The sequence below is a fragment of the Fusarium pseudograminearum genome, chromosome 2, assembly GCF_000303195.2.
Source record: "Fusarium pseudograminearum CS3096 chromosome 2, whole genome shotgun sequence".
In the NCBI taxonomy this organism is placed as follows: Eukaryota; Fungi; Ascomycota; class Sordariomycetes; order Hypocreales; family Nectriaceae; genus Fusarium; species Fusarium pseudograminearum.
In genome coordinates, this window is record NC_031952.1 from 7,487,626 (window position 1) to 7,505,803 (window position 18,178).

The following is an 18,178-nucleotide window of genomic DNA, read 5'->3' on the forward strand; positions in this document are numbered from 1 at the left end:
ATACAGCCCACAAGGATAATAAAGGGCACTTCGGATACCTAGCTTGCAATTGGCTATTTCTGAACGATTGGATCCAATGAAGTCCTAGGAGTTATGCTAACGAATAGCGTTAAGCAGACACACTGGCTAGTACAAAGTTGAGTGGCGATTTTGCCCTTTATTACCCCTACGGGCTGTAACCACCAACGGACTCTGGCAAATAGCTACTTGAAGCAATGAGCTACACTGGTCACGGTACCTCTGTCTAGCTTATCTGTTAGCCATCGTTTACGACCACCACCTCCAATTTCCCCTCAAAGCTATCATGTTTGGTGCCGCCTCCTAATCATTGTCTTTGTTTTGGCTAGAGGCGGGCTGATCCTACACTGTCTCGTCATCGAGGTTGTGTCCCAGCTCGACTGGCGGCAACCTCCTTTGCAACTGCTCAACCACTCATCAACGACTCTTTGTATCGTGACCATCACACTGACGTCAATGGCCGTGGCGATCTGGAATCTAAGCCACGTTCGCTTGTCTCTTTGCGTAGTAATGGCACTTCCTAACCCTGACTAACTGTGCATCAAAGACTCGAGGCCATTACTACGTACAAGCCTCAGTCGATGCTCTGCTACACCTCACCTTCCCAGAGCTAGCAGTCAGCAGGCGAAGCAAAGATTCAAGCTTTGCGGGGTAGATCATCCCATTGATACTTTCATGGGCAGTATATAAACACCCCATCATCGGACACCATCTCTTCCTCTCCCAGTTACCTACATATCAACAACTTCACAAACTCGATACCCTTTACCATATACCCCTTTACCTACCTCGAAACCCTACAACCTGATTAAACCGATCAGACCCTGAATCAAGAACAATGGAACAGCAGCCCATCAACACCCAAGAGGGCACTACGCAGCCTTTGAACGAAACTCCCGTCGTTGGCTCTCCTCCTCAAGACCGCAGGGCAAGTGATGCAGCATACGACCGAAGAATGAGTGATGAGTGGGGTAAGTACCAACCACCCTCTGAATGAGATGAACAACAAAGGCTGATCAATACAAGACGCATCAAAGGTCCCTCCCAGCCGCTTCCAGAAGCGCAAGGGATCCATCTATGCTACGCCCGGTTCCCGTGACGGCCACGTTGACAGGAATTACGCAGACAAGTACTGGAACAAGATGACCGAGAAGAATTGGGGTAGTAGTAGTAAATAAACTCCGAACGATGGGAAACAAATGAATTTCGGACGGTGGTCCAAATGTGTAAGATGGAAACAGAGAAATGGAACTAAGGAAATAATTCGTCGTGGGGGAACGAGCTACATATATGATTTGGCGCAATTCAATTAATCAAAATACCACCTGTGTTACCAATCATTCATCAACGCCATCAATCTCAATAGCGTCGGGATTGGATGGAATGGCGGCTGTCGCTGTGTTTCCTCCTACTGGGCCCGTACTGGCCGCGACAAATCCCTGTGGTGCTCTTGACTGCCTTTCCAATGCTGCCATGGCATCTGTAATCTCAGCGTCCTCGGCGCCCTCAGGTTGACGCTGGCTGCGTGCCAGAGCCTGGGAGGCAATAAAGTTGACGTCGGTGTTGTACTGCGCTTGTACACTTCGTTTAATGCGCAGCATTTCCTTGAAAGTGTCTTCGTTACCATGCTGTACTTCGAACTGCTCCCACTTCGTCCAGAAGTCAGGACTAGTTCGAGGATCGCAGAACTGCGACGCGTGGCCATAGATAGCGCGAGCCCTATCAATCTCGCCCAACCGCTTCTCCATGTCTGCAAACTTAAGGCACATATCCTTTGCTTCGACGTCGGGAAGAGCAGCGATGGCTCTCTCGTAGATTGGCCGGGTCGATGTCAAGCCAAAGTTGGAAGCAGATTTGGTGATATAAAAGTTAAACATATCGGCTCGATCTTCATCTGCAACGGCCCTTGTGGCCCGCTCGTAGATGCGCATGGCATGTCGCGCCAAGCCACGCTCCTCTTCCAGATTGCCGTACATGAGGTAAATTGTCTTTGCGAATTTCGGAGGACAATCCTCCACGGCTTGCTCGAAGAGATCTCGAAGTCGTTCGATTCCAATCTTGCGATCGGCAGCTTTGGTAAGATAGAGGTTCCAAAGCTCAAAGGCGACAGGATAACTAAAGAGGTCCAAGCCGCGCTCATAGATCTTGAACGACTCTTCATAGTATTTATGCTCCTCGAGCAAGTTTGCGTAGTTAACAACTGTTTGAGGTGTCGCGATTCGGAGCTCAAATATCCGCTCGTAAACCTTCTTAGTTTCATCCAGAGTTGAAACACTTTCGACAAGGTCGACGTAGAAACTCCAGAGTTTCCAGCTTTTGTGAACTCGCTGTTGTGGTGATAGAGTCTCATCGAAATAGTCAACGGTGGATCTCTTGGGCGCTTGAACTGCTTTTGCCATGATTCGGACAGCATCATCGAAGTTCTCGTTCCGCAGCTCCATTTCCGCCCATTCAATCCACATGTCGGCGAGTTCTGCCACTGATTTGAAAGGGACTTTGATAGCCTTTTCCATGATGACCCGAGCGTTCCTCAAATCACCTCCACGTTCATAGAACTTGGCATAATTAGTCCAGAGTTGGTGGAAAGCACCCACGGCTCGCTTTGGCTGAATGGCTGCAATGGCGTCTGTGTATGTCTGAGCAACCTCTTTCTTGTTATCGCCCCAGAGAGCTACACGCTTCTCCCATTCAGGCACATTGTTGGGGTTTTGGCGTAAAAGAACGTCGTTTAAGAGGAATGGACGCCTATCCATTAGCTGTTCGAAACGCATCATTCGGATATCCAACTCGAAATCTGCGTTCTCATCTTCAACCCCCTTTTCAGCCCGTCCAGATGCAACTTCCATCAGGGCACCAATAATGGATTCCTCGAATTCAGTGTATGCCTCGAAGATCAAAGTGAAGTCTCGAACTGTCATGACTGTAGTGATGCCCTCCTCAAACACATCACGCGCCCGTTCAAAGCTCCCCCTTCGGATCCAGTAAGTGGCGAGACCAGACCAGAGCTTCCCTCGCTGGTCAGCAAACCGGGAGATGCCACTTCGAATAATCCGCTCAGCGTCGATTCCTGTTTCATGTCCAGTTTCGATGTCGGCTGCATGCGCGACGAGCAGATCAACCATCTCACTCCAGAGTTCGTAGTGGCCCTTACCGTGCTTGCTGTTGAACCTGGTATTGTTGAGGACTTCGATAAACTTTAGCGCTGCCTCGGTATATAGACCATTTTGTGCAAGAAGCTCAATAAAGTCTTCGGCATCTTCCGGATGCACCTGCATGTAGCGTCGCCAGATTTTTACGGCAGTTACTCCAGCAGCAGAGTTCGCAAAAGGCCTATAGATGGCCCATATTCGGTTGTGCTGTGTTATTGGGAGAGCTCGCAAGGCTCGGTCGAATACATGTCGTGTTAGGGTAACGAGTGGCTGCTTTGTCAAGAACCGAAGATACATCTCCCAAATTCGTGGCATCTTGTGGAGCAAGTTGAGAGCCTTTTCAAAAAGAGCGTTGACTTTGCGGTATTCTTTATCGAACAACGCTGAGTTCAGCTTGGTGACGTGCTTAACTCGAAATGATAGATACTGGCCAGTGTTAGAATCGGCGGTCGGGCATCAAATAAAAGACCAAAATCCTTCAACATACCAACTTCCATAACTTGTATGATCGAGGTAACTGGGTGCATGCCCGCTCCATCACATATGCTTGCTCGAGTATCGAACCGTGCCGGGTTTTGAATTCGATGTAAGTCAGCCACGGCTTGACACTACCGGGGTCGCGAAGGATGTCTTGCTCGTAAACAGAGTCTTCATTGGACTAATTAATTTCACGGTCAGCTCATCCATATTCCTAAAATTATACGCGTGTTTTAACACTTACCACGAGATGCAGCTGAGGCTGCCTGCGCGCCCAGCTCAGGGCCGGAACGATTGGGGCCATGATGACTATATTTGTGGTGCGAGAAGGTTTATAAAAGACTCCCGCGGAAACAGAAATTAAGTCGGATCAGCGTGAACTGAACATCGTCGAGATCAGTGCAGAATGTCGAAGATGTCTTCAAAACTAGTCTTGCCGTCGCGGGCCACGGTCTGGCCGAGAGCGCAAATTGACCGCTCTACGAACCGTCCGTCTCGTGAGCGTCTCGGGTCGATAAAGGAAAGGTTGGCGTGGTGGCTCGGTATTTGCGACAGACAAACGCGAATATGGTTGTATTTTTGCAAGGCCGCGATATGACCTGCTGGGTAGTTGGAATATGTATGATCCACCCGCCGAAGTGGGTCTCTAACTGCTTACGTTATTGGGATTCTACGTAGCTGCCCAGTAGGCTCAGTAGCCCAGCAACTCTGATATGCAGTAGCTGGGGTGCTTACCAGTCTCATAGTGTCTCGGCCTTGTGACGATACCCAGCACGCTTTGACGCAACAGGAGCTTCTTCAACTTCACCCACTTCACCCATACACCTAGCACAGAACACCACCTATCAAAAATCAACATGTCGGGAGCTGCAGTAGGTTATATTGATCCTCCTATGATGAATGGAGCGCTGATCGAGAGCTATCGTAGGATCGCGAGGCTGTCTTCCCAACTCGGCAGTCGCTGGGCATCATGAAGGCGAAGCTCAAGGGCGCAGAGATAGGTCACAGTCTGTTGAAAAGGAAGAGCGAGGCCCTAACGAAGTACGCAATTGACCCATACCGATGCACGTTTATTTCTGCAGTACACTAATGACTTCGATGCAGACGATTCCGAGGTCCATAACCCCATCCCGCAGCTCTTGACTGCGAACCTGGAGTATTCCCAACTATACTGACACTTTTTGACACAGAGATCACCAAACGAATCGATGAAGCGAAACGAAAGATGGGAAGAGTAATGCAGATTGCAGCTTTCTCGCTGGCAGAGGTCACCTATGCCGTTGGTGGTGATATTGGCTATCAAGTACAGGAGTCCGCCAAGTCTGCTCGATTTCGAGTTCGCACAAAACAAGACAACGTCTCGGGTGTCTTGCTTCCGGCGTTCGAAAGCTATCTTACCGAAGGCAATAACGATTTCGGCCTGACGGGTCTGGGCAAGGGTGGACAGCAGGTTCAACGCTGCAGAGAGACATATGCTCGTGCCGTAGAAGCACTCGTTGAGCTTGCTAGCTTACAGACTGCATTTGTGATCCTTGATGAGGTCATCAAGGTAGTGAATAGGCGCGGTCAGTTCTTCCGGCATTGCCCAAAGCCAAGGATGCTAACGATTCTCAAGTTAACGCGATCGAACATGTTATCATACCAAGGACCGAGAACACCATCAAGTACATCAACTCTGAGCTAGACGAACTCGATCGCGAGGAATTCTACAGATTGAAGAAGGCATGATTGAACTACCCACTACCCAAGATCATATTTCTAACAAACTCCAGGTCGCAAACAAGAAACAGCGCGACACAGCTGCGGCAGATGCCGAGATGAAGGCGCGCCGCGAGAAGGAGGCTGCGGCGCAAAGCGGACAAACATCTCAGAAGAACGATGATGCTCCTACAGACGTTCTTGGTGAGAATGACGACGAAGACGTCATCTTTTAAACGCTCAACACGCAGCCCAGTTGCTCAAAATCAGATGATCACACATTGTTTCGTTCCCACGGTTACACTCAGTTCAGAAGCGAGTTAGATGCGACCCAGTAAATTAGATAAGAAATTATTAGGCTCTTGGAACGACCTGCATCATCCTGTGATAAGACAAACACCGTACCATTGCTGGCGTCCTCGCTAGTTCTATTGTCGCTGGTATGTGACCTTGATAGGCTTGTCGCCCAGGTTCAGACCAGCAGTGTTCTCCTTCGCAGTTATAGCTCCTTGCTCCGTCTCGTATTCTATAAAGGCAATACCACGACGAGTAGGAACCAGTCTGACCTCCCGGAGACCTTCGAAGCGTCCAAACACACTGGTCAAAGCCTCGACATCGTAATCTTCGGGAAAATTTTGAACGAAAAGAATCTTGTTGGGTGGTAGGAACTCGTCGAGAACACTAGTTGCTGCGGCTGCACTGGTAGACTTGAGGCCTGAGGACTTCGCAACCTTCGCGGGTCTGTTGTCGGTCGCACCAGAAGCCCGTTTGTTGCTCTGTCTCTGCTCCTCTGCAGCTTCTTCGGCTTTGCGCTTATCTGTAGAAAGTAAATCAGCGACACATCCATGTTGATATGCGAAGAATTACTCACCCTTTTCAGCCTGTCGGTGACGCTTGTGGTTTTCAAGCTCTTCCTGGCTACCCGTAAGTTCAACAGTCTTGTCGCTTCGCGATCGTGCCAAGGCAAGCTTCATAGGCTTATCAAAAAGATCAAATCCATTGATCTCTTCAATAGCCTCTTGTGCGCTTTCAGCATTGTCATAGACAATGAAGGCCTGGCCTTTTGCGCGAAGGTTCTTCTTGGCGACAATGTCGACAACATTGCCAAACTCGGAGAAAATCGTTCTCAAGGCATCCACCAACGTTTCGAGCTTCACGCGCTCTTCGAGATTCTGAACGTAGACACTACAGATTGTTAGCTGAATATCTCACACGTGGTGCCGGGTGTGCAATGACACGCACGTGGAAATTTGCGATTCAGATGCCATGATTGCGGCTTGTTTGTTGTATTGATGAGCTAGGGAAGATTGATTAGAAGTAGAAACGCGACTCGTAACTTTAGCTTTAGTCCAGGCACATGAATTCAGATAAGATAAGAAGGTCGGTCACATGATCTTCTAGCATTACCTATACCTTCCAGCTTATACCATACTAAGGTTAGCGGTACAGAATGCTAACCTTAGTACTAAGATATATATATGTATGTACTAACAGCTAATAAACCAACAAAGAAGCATCATCTTTGCTCACAAAACAATAGTTACTTAGCAGTCGTAATGTTTCTTTCTACTACCCGGTGATTCCGTACCTATTTCTAATTCTACACCAGTAAGAAGCTGCCCCCGGGGTTGCCTGCATGAGTCAACCGCCTACGACGTAGTCGATTGCGGGTCCGTCATCGGAGGTCCCCTCTAAATTTTGCCCGCCAACCACCACAAGACATCCCTGCCCCGCCAATTCAACCCTTCACGAGTCACTCACTCTTGTGAACCTCAGTTTATATCATTTTGATCAACAGGCAGGTCTTCAGCAATTGTAGCTTGCTGTTAATCAAGATGGCTCAAGCCAGTGGACAAGATCCCACCCGGATCTCAATCCTCGGAGAACCCAACATCATTGTTGATCATGGGCTGTGGCTGAACTTTGTCGTCGATGATCTACTTCAGAATATCGCAACGTCAACCTACGTCCTTATTACCGACACAAACCTCTTCAATTCCTACGTTCCTGCCTTCCAAAGTCGCTTTGAACATGCGTCTCGAGGAAAAGATACAAGGCTTCTTACATACACAATTCCTCCCGGAGAGGCTTCTAAGAGCCGTGACACCAAGGCCGAAATCGAAGACTGGATGCTTTCCCAACAATGCACTCGCGATACCGTCATTATAGCCCTGGGTGGTGGTGTAATGGGAGATATGATCGGTTATGTTGCAGCAACCTTCATGCGTGGTGTCCGCTTTGTCCAAGTACCCACCACCTTGCTCGCCATGGTCGACTCTTCCATCGGTGGAAAGACTGCCATTGACACACCAATGGGCAAAAATCTTGTCGGCGCTTTCTGGCAGCCAAAGCGTATTTACATCGACTTGACTTTCCTCGAGACTCTGCCGGTCCGTGAGTTCATCAATGGCATGGCTGAAGTGATTAAGACTGCCGCCATTTGGAACGAGACTGAGTTCAGTGTCCTCGAGGAATCAGCAGCCCACATCCTTGAATGTGTTCGTTCAAAAGGCGAGGGTCGACTTGTCCCCATCAAAGATGTGCTGAAGCGAATTGTCATCGGTTCTGCTGGTGTCAAAGCAGAGGTCGTGTCCAGTGATGAACGAGAAGGCGGCCTTCGCAATCTTCTCAACTTCGGTCACTCCATTGGCCACGCTTTCGAAGCTATTTTGACACCTCAACTTCTCCACGGCGAAGCTGTTGCCATCGGCATGGTGAAGGAAGCTGAGCTCGCCCGCTTTCTCGGTGTTCTGCGTCCGGGAGCTGTTGCAAGACTAGTCAAGTGCATTGCCAGTTACGACCTCCCGACCTCCCTACAAGACAAGCGTGTCATTAAATTGACAGCTGGTAAGAAATGCCCCGTTGACGTTCTGTTGGAAAAGATGGGTGTTGATAAGAAGAACGATGGCAAGAAGAAGAAAATCGTCCTGCTATCTGCCATTGGCAAGTGTCACGAGCCACGTGCCAGCGTTGTTGACGACAAGACAATCCGAACCATTCTATCATCGTCGGTTCAAGTGACACCTGGTGTCCCCAAGGACCTGGCGGTCACAGTTGCTCCGCCAGGCTCAAAAAGTATCTCCAACCGAGCTCTGGTCTTAGCAGCTCTTGGTTCAGGAACTTGTCGTATCAAGAACCTCCTTCATTCGGACGACACCCAGTACATGCTGTCAGCTATTCACCAACTTGGCGGCGCATCTTACTCCTGGCAAGATGCTGGAGAGGTCCTGGTTGTGGAAGGTAAAGGTGGCAACCTGCAAGCTAGCAAAGAGCCTCTTTATTTGGGAAATGCCGGAACAGCATCCCGTTTCTTGACCACTGTCGTGGCTCTGGCCTCTCCTGGGCAAGATGCAACCACCAATGTCTTGACCGGTAACGCGCGGATGAAGGTTCGTCCTATCGGTGCATTGGTTGATGCTCTGCGCTCAAACGGCCTTGAGATTGAGTATCTTGGCAAAGAGAACAGTCTGCCTCTGCGGATAGATGCCGCTGGTGGTTTCAAGGGAGGCGACATCGAGCTTGCTGCAACCATTTCCTCCCAGTATGTCTCTTCCATTCTCATGGCCGCTCCTTATGCGAAGAACCCTGTCACACTGCGTCTCGTAGGAGGCAAGCCAATTTCTCAGCTTTACATTGATATGACTATTGCGATGATGGCGTCCTTCGGTATTGACGTCGAGGTCTCCTCTAAAGAGCCCAATACCTACCATATCCCCAAGGGTGCTTACAAGAACCCTCCCGAGTATACGATTGAGAGTGACGCAAGCTCAGCGACTTACCCTCTGGCGGTCGCCGCCATCACTGGCACAAAGTGTACGATTCCCAACATTGGCTCGAAGTCTTTGCAGGGCGATGCTCGTTTTGCCGTCGATGTGTTGCGACCCATGGGTTGCTTTGTCGAGCAATCTGACTACTCTACAACTGTCACAGGACCAGCTCCTGGTCAACTCAAGGCTCTCGCCCATGTTGACATGGAACCCATGACAGATGCATTCCTCACAGCATCCGTCTTGGCTGCAGTGGCTTCTGGCACAACTCAAATTACAGGCATCGCGAATCAGCGGGTCAAGGAATGCAATCGTATTGCCGCCATGAAAGACCAGCTGGCGAAGTTCGGTGTGCAATGTAACGAGCTTGAAGACGGTATTGAAGTGATCGGAAAGGGCCAAGATGGCGGTGTCTCGACACCAGAGGTCAGCATCCATTGCTACGACGACCACCGTGTTGCGATGAGCTTCAGCGTTCTGGCTATTACTTCACCAGGCCCCGTCATTGTCACTGAAAGAGAATGCGTCGGCAAGACATGGCCTGGATGGTGGGATATCCTGTCTCAAGTCTTCAAGGTTGACATGGTTGGCCACGAGTCACATGCTGACGCCCACGACGAAGAGATTCAAGAGAAGACATTGGAAAGCTCCGTTTTCATCATTGGTATGAGAGGTGCTGGTAAAACTACTGCTGGTAACTGGATGGCCAAGATTCTTGGCTGGAAATTCATCGACTTGGACCAGGAGCTCGAGAGGAGAGCAGGGTGCACCATCCCCGAAATGATCAGGGGTGACCGTGGGTGGGATGGTTTCCGCGCTGACGAGCTGGCTCTTTTGCGAGACGTTATGGAAAAGAACAAAACCGGGCACGTCTTTTCATGCGGCGGTGGTCTTGTCGAAACCCCCGAGGCTAGAGAGCTGCTCAACAGCTACGGAGCAAATGGCGGGCATGTGCTGTTGGTTCATCGTGACACCGACCAAGTGGTTGAGTATCTCAACCGGGATAAGACTCGGCCAGCTTACACAAGCGAGATTCTACAAGTCTATCTACGCCGCAAGGACTTTTACAACGAGTGCAGCACCCACCTGTACTACAGCCCGCACTCCGAGTCATCTGGCCGTCAAAGCCACATCCCTCATGATTTCCAGCAATTCGTCCATTCTATCGCAGGCAAGACCACCCACTTCAAGGATGTCTTGAACAAGGACCACAGCTTCTTTGTATCTTTGACTGTGCCTGATGTGGACCAAGCTGTCGATCTTCTACCAGAGGTTGTGGTTGGCTCCGATGCAGTCGAACTCCGAGTAGATCTCCTCCAAGATCGTTCAGTCGACTCCGTTATTCGTCAAGTTTCGACTCTCCGAGCGTCCGCAAAGAAACCTATTGTTTTCACTTTGCGAACCGAGTCGCAAGGTGGAAAGTTCCCTGACAGTGCTTACGAGGAGGGGCTCGAACTCTACCGCTTGGCCGTAAGGATGGGAATGGAGTACATTGACGTTGAAATGACTCTCCCAGACGAAATCATCAAGACTGTAACAGAGTCCCGTGGTTATTCGCGCATCATTGCCTCGCATCATGACCCCAAGGGTACTATGTCATGGAAGAATGCTTCTTGGATTCAATACTACAACCGTGCTTTACAATACGGTGACATTATCAAACTTGTCGGTATTGCTCGTACTCCTGAGGATAACTTCGATCTCGCCAGATTCAAGGCCAGGATGCAGGAAGCGCAGAAGACACCCATGATTTCCATGAACATGGGCAAAGCAGGCAAGTTGAGCCGTGTGCTCAACCGCTTCCTGACACCAGTATCTCACCCAGCTCTTCCCTTCAAGGCTGCACCTGGACAAATGTCTGCGGCTGAGATTCGTCAAGCTCTGGCATTACTGGGTGACTTGGAACCTCATAACTTCTACTTGTTCGGAAAGCCAATATCAGCTTCACGATCACCTGCTCTTCACAACACTCTATTCAAGCAGACTGGTCTGCCTCATCAGTATCGCCGTCTTGAAACTGACAATATTGAGGACGTGCGTGATGTTCTTAAGTCTCCTGATTTTGGCGGCGCCTCAGTCACCATTCCTCTCAAACTGGACATCATGGGCAAACTTGATGAGCTTTCGGACGCAGCCCGCACCATTGGAGCTGTGAACACCGTGGTACCATTCGGTAAGCCCGACGATAACGGGTGTCGACGTCTCCTGGGAGACAACACCGACTGGAGGGGCATGGTCCACGCTCTCCGCCACGCTGGTATTCAAGGACAAGACACAGACAACAAGGGCGCGGCCATGGTGGTAGGCTCAGGGGGCACCACCCGAGCTGCTATCTTTGCGCTTCACTCATTAGGGTTCGGGCCAATCTACATTGCCGCTCGCAACCAGGAAAAGGCTGATGCGATTGCTGCGGAATTCCCGAAGGAGTATCAGCTTGAAGGTCTCAGCAAGGCTTCAGATGCTGAGAAGGTGTCAGAAAACTTGAAGGTCGTCATTAGCACTATTCCCGCCGATCGACCCATTGACCCAACTCTGCAAGAGCTAGTTGGTGCTGTTCTCAGCAGGCCAGCTCCCGATGGAGAACGTAGGGTTCTCCTCGAGATGGCATACAAGCCTAGCCATACCCCAATTATGCAGCTGGCAGATGATGCAGGCAACTGGGCTACGATTCCAGGGCTCGAGGTGCTTTCATCTCAGGGCTGGTACCAGGTAAGCGAATCGTCATAGCTCTCAGCAAGTTTCACGCAACTAATCTTATCGTTTCAGTTTGAGTTGTGGACAGGCATTACCCCACTGTACAAGGACGCCCGCGCAGCTGTCCTAGGCGAGTAAGGATTTATGCTTGTCGATGACGACGCAAGGATATAATTTACAAACAAACGCTTTCCATCTAAGTCGGACCACCTGGACTCAGAGCGGACGAAAAATGACGGCGTTGTTGGTGGGGAAAAGGGAACCCGGGTTGGTAGTATAGAAAGAAATTGAGACAATATGTCAAACTGTTCACAAAAAAAGATTGTTGGTCGGTACGACGTCGTACGGCCTGAAATTGCTGCATTTGGCAAAGCTAGAGCGGGGGACCAAATCTCCCAATAGTGACGTTATTCAGACTATGCCGTGCCGCGAAGGAACATGTCGACCCCTCCCAGCCCTACCTGCATTTGTATTTATGTACTATGCATTGCGTCAAGGGTGGGGAAAAACATTCTGAGCCATGAAACCCATTTGCACAACGCAAAACGAAACCTACATTGGGCAGCTCCGTCATGTAAATAATAATGCAGCAATCGTACGAGGTGTGCTGTGCTTTCTTCGTGCGAATCCTGCAAGCGAGCCTGAACAGTACAGGTAGAGTGCAGTGTGCACGAAAGGGTTGGTAGAGAAACAGAGAGGGTCGGCTGTTGTCATTGATGGTATCACAGAGCAAAACCACCCATCCACTCGAAATGCGGTGGACTCAATGCAAAATGCAAATGCGGTTATTTTCCAACGACGTCAGAAGGGGTGCAATATTCCTTTCTCTCCTGTCACTTGTGTCTAGTACTTACATCATGTCTCAGTCTGTCCCCTTGCAAGACGATACTAGGTAATGGGGACGTGAGCTATGATGTTGATCAGCAGGTGGACAAGTCGTAGCTTCAGCTCAATTCCATCATCGGCGCATATCAATGATCGTTTGGCATGGGTCAGATCTGCGATGTTAGCGCCGACCGTTAAACAGCCTCTTAGATAGATTGCTACACATATTTTATGGGGGATATTGCTATGCTACCAATGACAACACAACTTACATCATCACAATGAAACAACAAGACTGATTGGTACCCTTGCAGAATGGCATGTCAGTCGCAGATGGACCCTTGATTCTTATTGTATCATAGTTTTAAATTATAAGGTCAATAAACCGCTATTGGCTATTTCACGACATGGCCTGCCCGAATTAACTATGTTTACTAAAGGAATAACAACACAAGAGTGCACTTAGAGACAAGATATGTTGGTAAAAATAATTGATCGTAATGTTCGTTATCAAAATACAACGCTATAGTCAACCGTAACGCTCCTTTTTATCTAGACCCTGTTCCATTTTTCTCTCAAGTCTTTCCCAGTATTCCAATAATAAAATCCTGGCCAGCCAGACATCCTCCACAATAAACTGTTTATAACCACTCATAATATATAAAGAATCAATGATTCGTAATGTACAGGCAAGCAATACGGATAATGATCCGCTGTCTTCCATTCGCTTCGATTGGACGCCAAACAAATAAAAGAATTAAAATCAAGGTAGAAGTACACGGTACAGTAGAGCAAGTACAAGATGGGTGGATGTATGGATGATTGGTGAGTGGGTGGGTGAGTGTGTAATGACCAAGCCGTGCGTATCGTATCCATGACGGGCGCCATGTCATCATCAGGGAGTATCGGGGAACCTCGCTGGTGGATGACTGAGACTTGGGCGGAGCCATGTGATGTCACAGTAATAATAAATGGATCGGTCGTGACGTCAGTCGAAAGGACCCTTCCTGCAGGAAGGACCCTGAGACCCACTTTCCCGCATTGGAGACCGGGGCTCTATCGTGTTGGGCCCTTAATTAGCCAACCCGATTCGAGCGACTCGAAGCCTTGCGACGATCGGTCCACAAGCGCCAAGCCTTGTTTTGACGGTGGTCCACGTCATGCAGCATCATTCAACGCCGGATGCTCCTTCCGCCAATGAATCCGCCTGTCGATAGTTTTGTAACTTGAAGCCATCTTCAGGGGTAGCATCGTGGGGAGGTATCGGGTGCAGCTATGCTTGTTCAGGCACTAACAGCTCAAGCGCCGGCTCGTCGTCGATGCTTGCCCGGAAGCTCCATGTCCGGATGGCACACCCGGTAATGTCTGGTGAGTGCGTCTGCACGGCTGAAGGTCTTCTCTTCGGTGCAGAGATCGCATCGCACCTTTTGCTTTCGAGCATTGTGGATGGTATCCTCGTGACGGGTCAGGTCGTACGGCCGAGAAAAAACGGTGCTGCAGGGCTTTCCAGTGCTTGGGTTGATTCGATCGCAACGATGGGGACCAGCCTGGGTGTTCACCAGTGCAGATGTCATGCCAACGTCGCGAGGGCGGGCAGGACCCATTGTCTGTGTCTGACGATGACCCTCTCGCTTGTGCTTCTGAAGCTGCGTTGGTGTGTCGAATCGTAGAGTGCAGCCGTGATATGTGCAAGTGTAAGTGCCACCATCGGCAGCAGTGTTGGTAGGGCGGGTTGCAGGAGTGGCGTTGCGCGACCCATTTGAACTTGAGCCAGTTGAGCTCAGACGAGGAGGAGTATCATGGCTGATTCGTGTTGGGTGCGCGATGAATGGGTATTGTTGTGGTATAGTGATACCAGGAGCTCCATGAGGTGGAAGAAAGTTAAAATGGTTTTGGATATGTGTTTCGGGAATTGACTCCTGCGAGCTCATCATGGACTTGGGAAACTGGTCCATGCCGAAGCTGGAATCCTGAGGGAAGAGAGGGAAGTTGTTGTCACCCTCAGACTCGTTGAACTCCAGGATAGCATCCTTGGGAGAAATGGTCTTTGGTGTCTCGGGTTCCTGTTTCATATTCATCTGCTGTTGAATGAACTGCGCGTCTTGCTGAGCCTTGGTTTGCTCGCGCATGCGCTGAGCGCTGTTGAAAGGCAAGTTTTGATTCAGATTGTGGTTTCCGAAATCATGCGCAGGTGATAGTGCGTGAGGGGACCCGGTGCGGAAGGGCGATCTGTCCCGCGAAGTGCTAGAGGCTGGTGAATGGGCAGCGTTGAGGTGCTGTTTGTTGGCCGCAGTGAGTCGCTGGCTAAAGAGGTCGTTTGTGGGCGATACTGAGATTTGACTTTGAGAGGGAGGCGTAGATGTCACGGCGAAGTTGGGGCTGTAAAGCTCATCGACATAGGCATCCGTCATGGTTCTGTCGAGCTTTGGGGCGTTTGGAAAGCCTAGAAGAGCAGAGTGTAAGTCCATGTTTACAATTGATTCACAATAAAGGTTGCTACCTTTTCTCCTTCTCTCTGTGACATCGGTTTCGCCAACTGTAGGCGTGGCAGGTGAGTCACCTGCGATGGAACTCGCCACCGAGGCAGGATGCGAACGCGTGGAGCCGTTGCAAAATTCGGGAGCTTGCATCAATCGACTATCCATTCTGGGCTTGCCACTAGGTCCAGGAAGCGTGATCGGGTAGGCCATCTCAGGCATAGTAGGATGCTCGATCCCATCACAACTTTGATATGTTTGGTACGAAGGCATTGTCTTGGCTAATTGGTAGTGCGATGATGAATTGCTTTGGTCGTTGGTGTCTGTGATTGCAATATATGGGTGCGGCAATTGATGGCTGAAAGGAGAAGTAGGTCCTGCAGTAGATGATCCAAGTGATGACAAGGATGATTCCCGCTGGTGAGCGCGGGACTGTCTTGGGGCCTGCTGGGGGAGTCCCCAGGCTTCGTTCTGCATGAGATTGGTGGGTAGTTGCTGGCTTAGAGCAGCAATCTCGTCGTCGTAGTTCGATCTAGGAAAATCCGAGTAGGAAGCAGCGTTATATTCGGCGTGACAGTTGTGTGCGAAAGGGTACTGCTGATGGATATTGGAAGAGTTGTTCTGGAGTTGTCGTTGGAGTTGAAGTTGTTGCTGGTGTAGTCGGGGGATCGATAACATGGTGATGTTGGAAAGATAGATTGTGTTTAAGGTTGACAAGAAAGTGGCGAAAGGCGGGAAGGCTCGCCTTTTAATAAAGCAGGGTCCTTCGAACAAACTACCTGGAGTCTGTAGATGGAAACCAAAAGACAGATGATGGATCCTTCCTTGGCCGACTTGTGTACAGTACCTGGAGTACATGGGGTCTTGGGTGCACCCCTCAGGCTCAGTCGAGACTAAAAGACCCTTGGGCCCACTCTATGATGCGCCGGGCAGGGTTAAACCGGGACTGTGTGAGTCTTACTGGCTGGCCGAGTCTCGGATGCTGGTCCAGAAAAAGCAACAAGCGTCCTGGACCATGTACCTCTGCTCAGGGGGGTACATCCTAAACGATCTTGGGCGATGGACAAGAAGGTGGGGGGTGTCGTCGTGGATGTGGTATGTAAAAGTCGTCAGGTTGCAAACTAATGGTGTGTGGACAATATCAGGCCAAAGACGTTTTCTTCGTTTTTCCCCTCCTACCGGCTAGGTCAGTGGAGGGTTGGCAGTTACTACGTAGCGCATAATGGTATCCGGCAGCAGTGTCTTTTTTTCCTGATGAATGATGGCTGATTGATGATGAATGATGCTGATGATGTCCAGGATCCCCATTCGATATGACTATCGCTGCTGATCTTGTCAATGCTTCAGGTTGCTTCCGGGTACTTCTCGAAGCAAGCTGTTGCATTTGTCTTACTTCAGTACTTGATTCCACTGCGCCTTTTCAAGATATACTGATTTCAAATACATTACTCAACTCGCGAGACGAGCACATCTACGACTGTACACGAAGCGCGAGCCTTGGCTGTTCGGGTCCGAGGTTCCCTCCCCTAAACCCTCCTGCGGTAGACAAGCCCACCCGTTCAGTACCTTACCTATTGCATACAATACCGTACCTAGCAGATGCCGTAGCAAGGGTCAAGAATACGTATTGTTTAGGTTTTCCCAAAGCCCAGGTCTCAGTGGAAGGACCAAGTCCAGCTTGGGTGGGAGCTGCAGGGCTCTGACGCTGATAGGGGCCCATCGGTGACGGTGCCCAATAGGCTATCCCAATGCCTTGGACCTCTGACGCTGCTATGGAAAATCTTAGCCTGCCCCAGCATACTCAAGTTTTTCTCGGCTTGTTGAGAGGTTCCACTGACGTAGTCTAGCCCCGCCGATCTTTTTGTCTCCCCTCGCTCACTTCCAATGTCAGGGATACGTACCTGCCTACGTAGCTGCGTTTCCTGTGGCCTGTTTCAGCGATAGTTCAGCAGTTGCACCGCCACATATCATGCTTTATAATCTACGCCACTTCCTGGTTCCGCCACACTCTATCTGAGTCTATCTCGGTATATGCATGCACGGAACTACGGATGGACTCCAAATTTGTCATCACATGATGAGTCTTTGTCGTGGGTCACATGAGACTCATCGTCGTATGTCGATACATCCAGATGTACTGTACCGCGAAGCCAAGTAAACCAAGATGAACTGCCTGTTCTCGATCAGTCTAGTGAGTACGAGCCGAAAGCTAATAGCAGAAGAGGAACTTGTTCGATCTGCTTGTCGTATGACACGCTAGATGGGGTGACAAGGCACGTGTTTTGTTTCTCACATTGCTTCTAAATCTGCCAGTTCAGCACCTCGCATGCCTTTACCCTTTTTGCGGCCCTTTTCCTCGTAATGGGTGGTTGCTGTCGGTAAAAGACAGGGAATTGAAGAAGAAAATTTCTTCAACTTACAGCTATCAATGGGAAATACCTAGTTCAGTACTGTACAATAGGCTCGCGATGCAGGAACCCACCGTAGTTGCATTTTACTTGTAGCACACCCTACCAAGCAAATCAAGAACCATCGTGGTAAGACAAACGACAAATCTCGAGCTCCAAGGTGACAGTGTTCTCGGCCTGACCGATCCGCTACAGCTAACCGTACCAGTTGCCGGGTTCTGTCGGACTTGGCAAGACAGCCAATCAGACCTGGGGCGCCTCATCTGCTAAGCCACAACTATGGAGTACATACTGGTATTTTCCATTTTTAAGTTGGCCAGATCGATCTTTTACCCACAGGGGAAAGTCCTTGCTTGTCTTGTGCTACTCCGCGTGAGTAGAGTTCGGTGACGGACCACCCGAGAAGCAGTCTGATAGAGCTTTGTTTCATTTGGTTTTCGGACAACATTTCTCGATACGGATAAGAAGAGGGAGCTTTCACTACAACTAGCCCTTGATTGATAATAAGATTGGCCGCAGATGCATGCTTAACAGGCACTAAATCCGGTGACACGTACATACATACAGAATGGGTATAGGTAATCAATGATCATCCGGATGCTTGGTATCATCAGCACATACCTACTGTGTATAAATCGATAGATATACACACCTCCTCCGGCAAC

General features: G+C 49.8%; 6 protein-coding genes across 6 annotated transcripts; 3 read left to right on the forward strand and 3 right to left on the reverse strand.

The window, feature by feature from the left end:
- Nucleotides 1–856: 856 nt before the first annotated feature.
- On the forward strand, nucleotides 857–1,196 carry FPSE_04804 (uncharacterized protein; the record flags this gene model as incomplete). Its single annotated transcript, XM_009257922.1, has 2 exons — nucleotides 857–989; nucleotides 1,045–1,196. 2 exons carry the CDS (start codon nucleotides 857–859, stop codon nucleotides 1,194–1,196), a joined length of 285 nt encoding a protein of 94 aa, XP_009256197.1.
- Nucleotides 1,197–1,355: 159 nt separating this feature from the next.
- Nucleotides 1,356–3,948, reverse strand: FPSE_04805 (uncharacterized protein; the record flags this gene model as incomplete). The annotated part of the gene is made up of 3 exons (XM_009257923.1): nucleotides 1,356–3,593; nucleotides 3,655–3,825; nucleotides 3,889–3,948. The coding sequence occupies 3 exons, from the start codon at nucleotides 3,946–3,948 to the stop codon at nucleotides 1,356–1,358; spliced, it is 2,469 nt and encodes an 822-aa protein (XP_009256198.1).
- A 553-nt stretch (nucleotides 3,949–4,501) lies between these two features.
- On the forward strand, nucleotides 4,502–5,578 carry FPSE_04806 (uncharacterized protein; the record flags this gene model as incomplete). Its single annotated transcript, XM_009257924.1, has 5 exons — nucleotides 4,502–4,516; nucleotides 4,573–4,685; nucleotides 4,749–4,759; nucleotides 4,835–5,193; nucleotides 5,417–5,578. 5 exons carry the CDS (start codon nucleotides 4,502–4,504, stop codon nucleotides 5,576–5,578), a joined length of 660 nt encoding a protein of 219 aa, XP_009256199.1.
- Nucleotides 5,579–5,770: 192 nt separating this feature from the next.
- On the reverse strand, nucleotides 5,771–6,610 carry FPSE_04807 (uncharacterized protein; the record flags this gene model as incomplete). Its single annotated transcript, XM_009257925.1, has 3 exons — nucleotides 5,771–6,159; nucleotides 6,214–6,527; nucleotides 6,585–6,610. The coding sequence occupies 3 exons, from the start codon at nucleotides 6,608–6,610 to the stop codon at nucleotides 5,771–5,773; spliced, it is 729 nt and encodes a 242-aa protein (XP_009256200.1).
- A 567-nt stretch (nucleotides 6,611–7,177) lies between these two features.
- FPSE_04808 (uncharacterized protein) lies at nucleotides 7,178–11,941 on the forward strand (the record flags this gene model as incomplete). Its single annotated transcript, XM_009257926.1, has 2 exons — nucleotides 7,178–11,818; nucleotides 11,876–11,941. The coding sequence occupies 2 exons, from the start codon at nucleotides 7,178–7,180 to the stop codon at nucleotides 11,939–11,941; spliced, it is 4,707 nt and encodes a 1,568-aa protein (XP_009256201.1).
- A 1,985-nt stretch (nucleotides 11,942–13,926) lies between these two features.
- FPSE_04809 (uncharacterized protein) lies at nucleotides 13,927–15,783 on the reverse strand (the record flags this gene model as incomplete). The annotated part of the gene is made up of 2 exons (XM_009257927.1): nucleotides 13,927–15,071; nucleotides 15,129–15,783. The coding sequence occupies 2 exons, from the start codon at nucleotides 15,781–15,783 to the stop codon at nucleotides 13,927–13,929; spliced, it is 1,800 nt and encodes a 599-aa protein (XP_009256202.1).
- Between the last annotated feature and the right edge of the window lie 2,395 nt (nucleotides 15,784–18,178).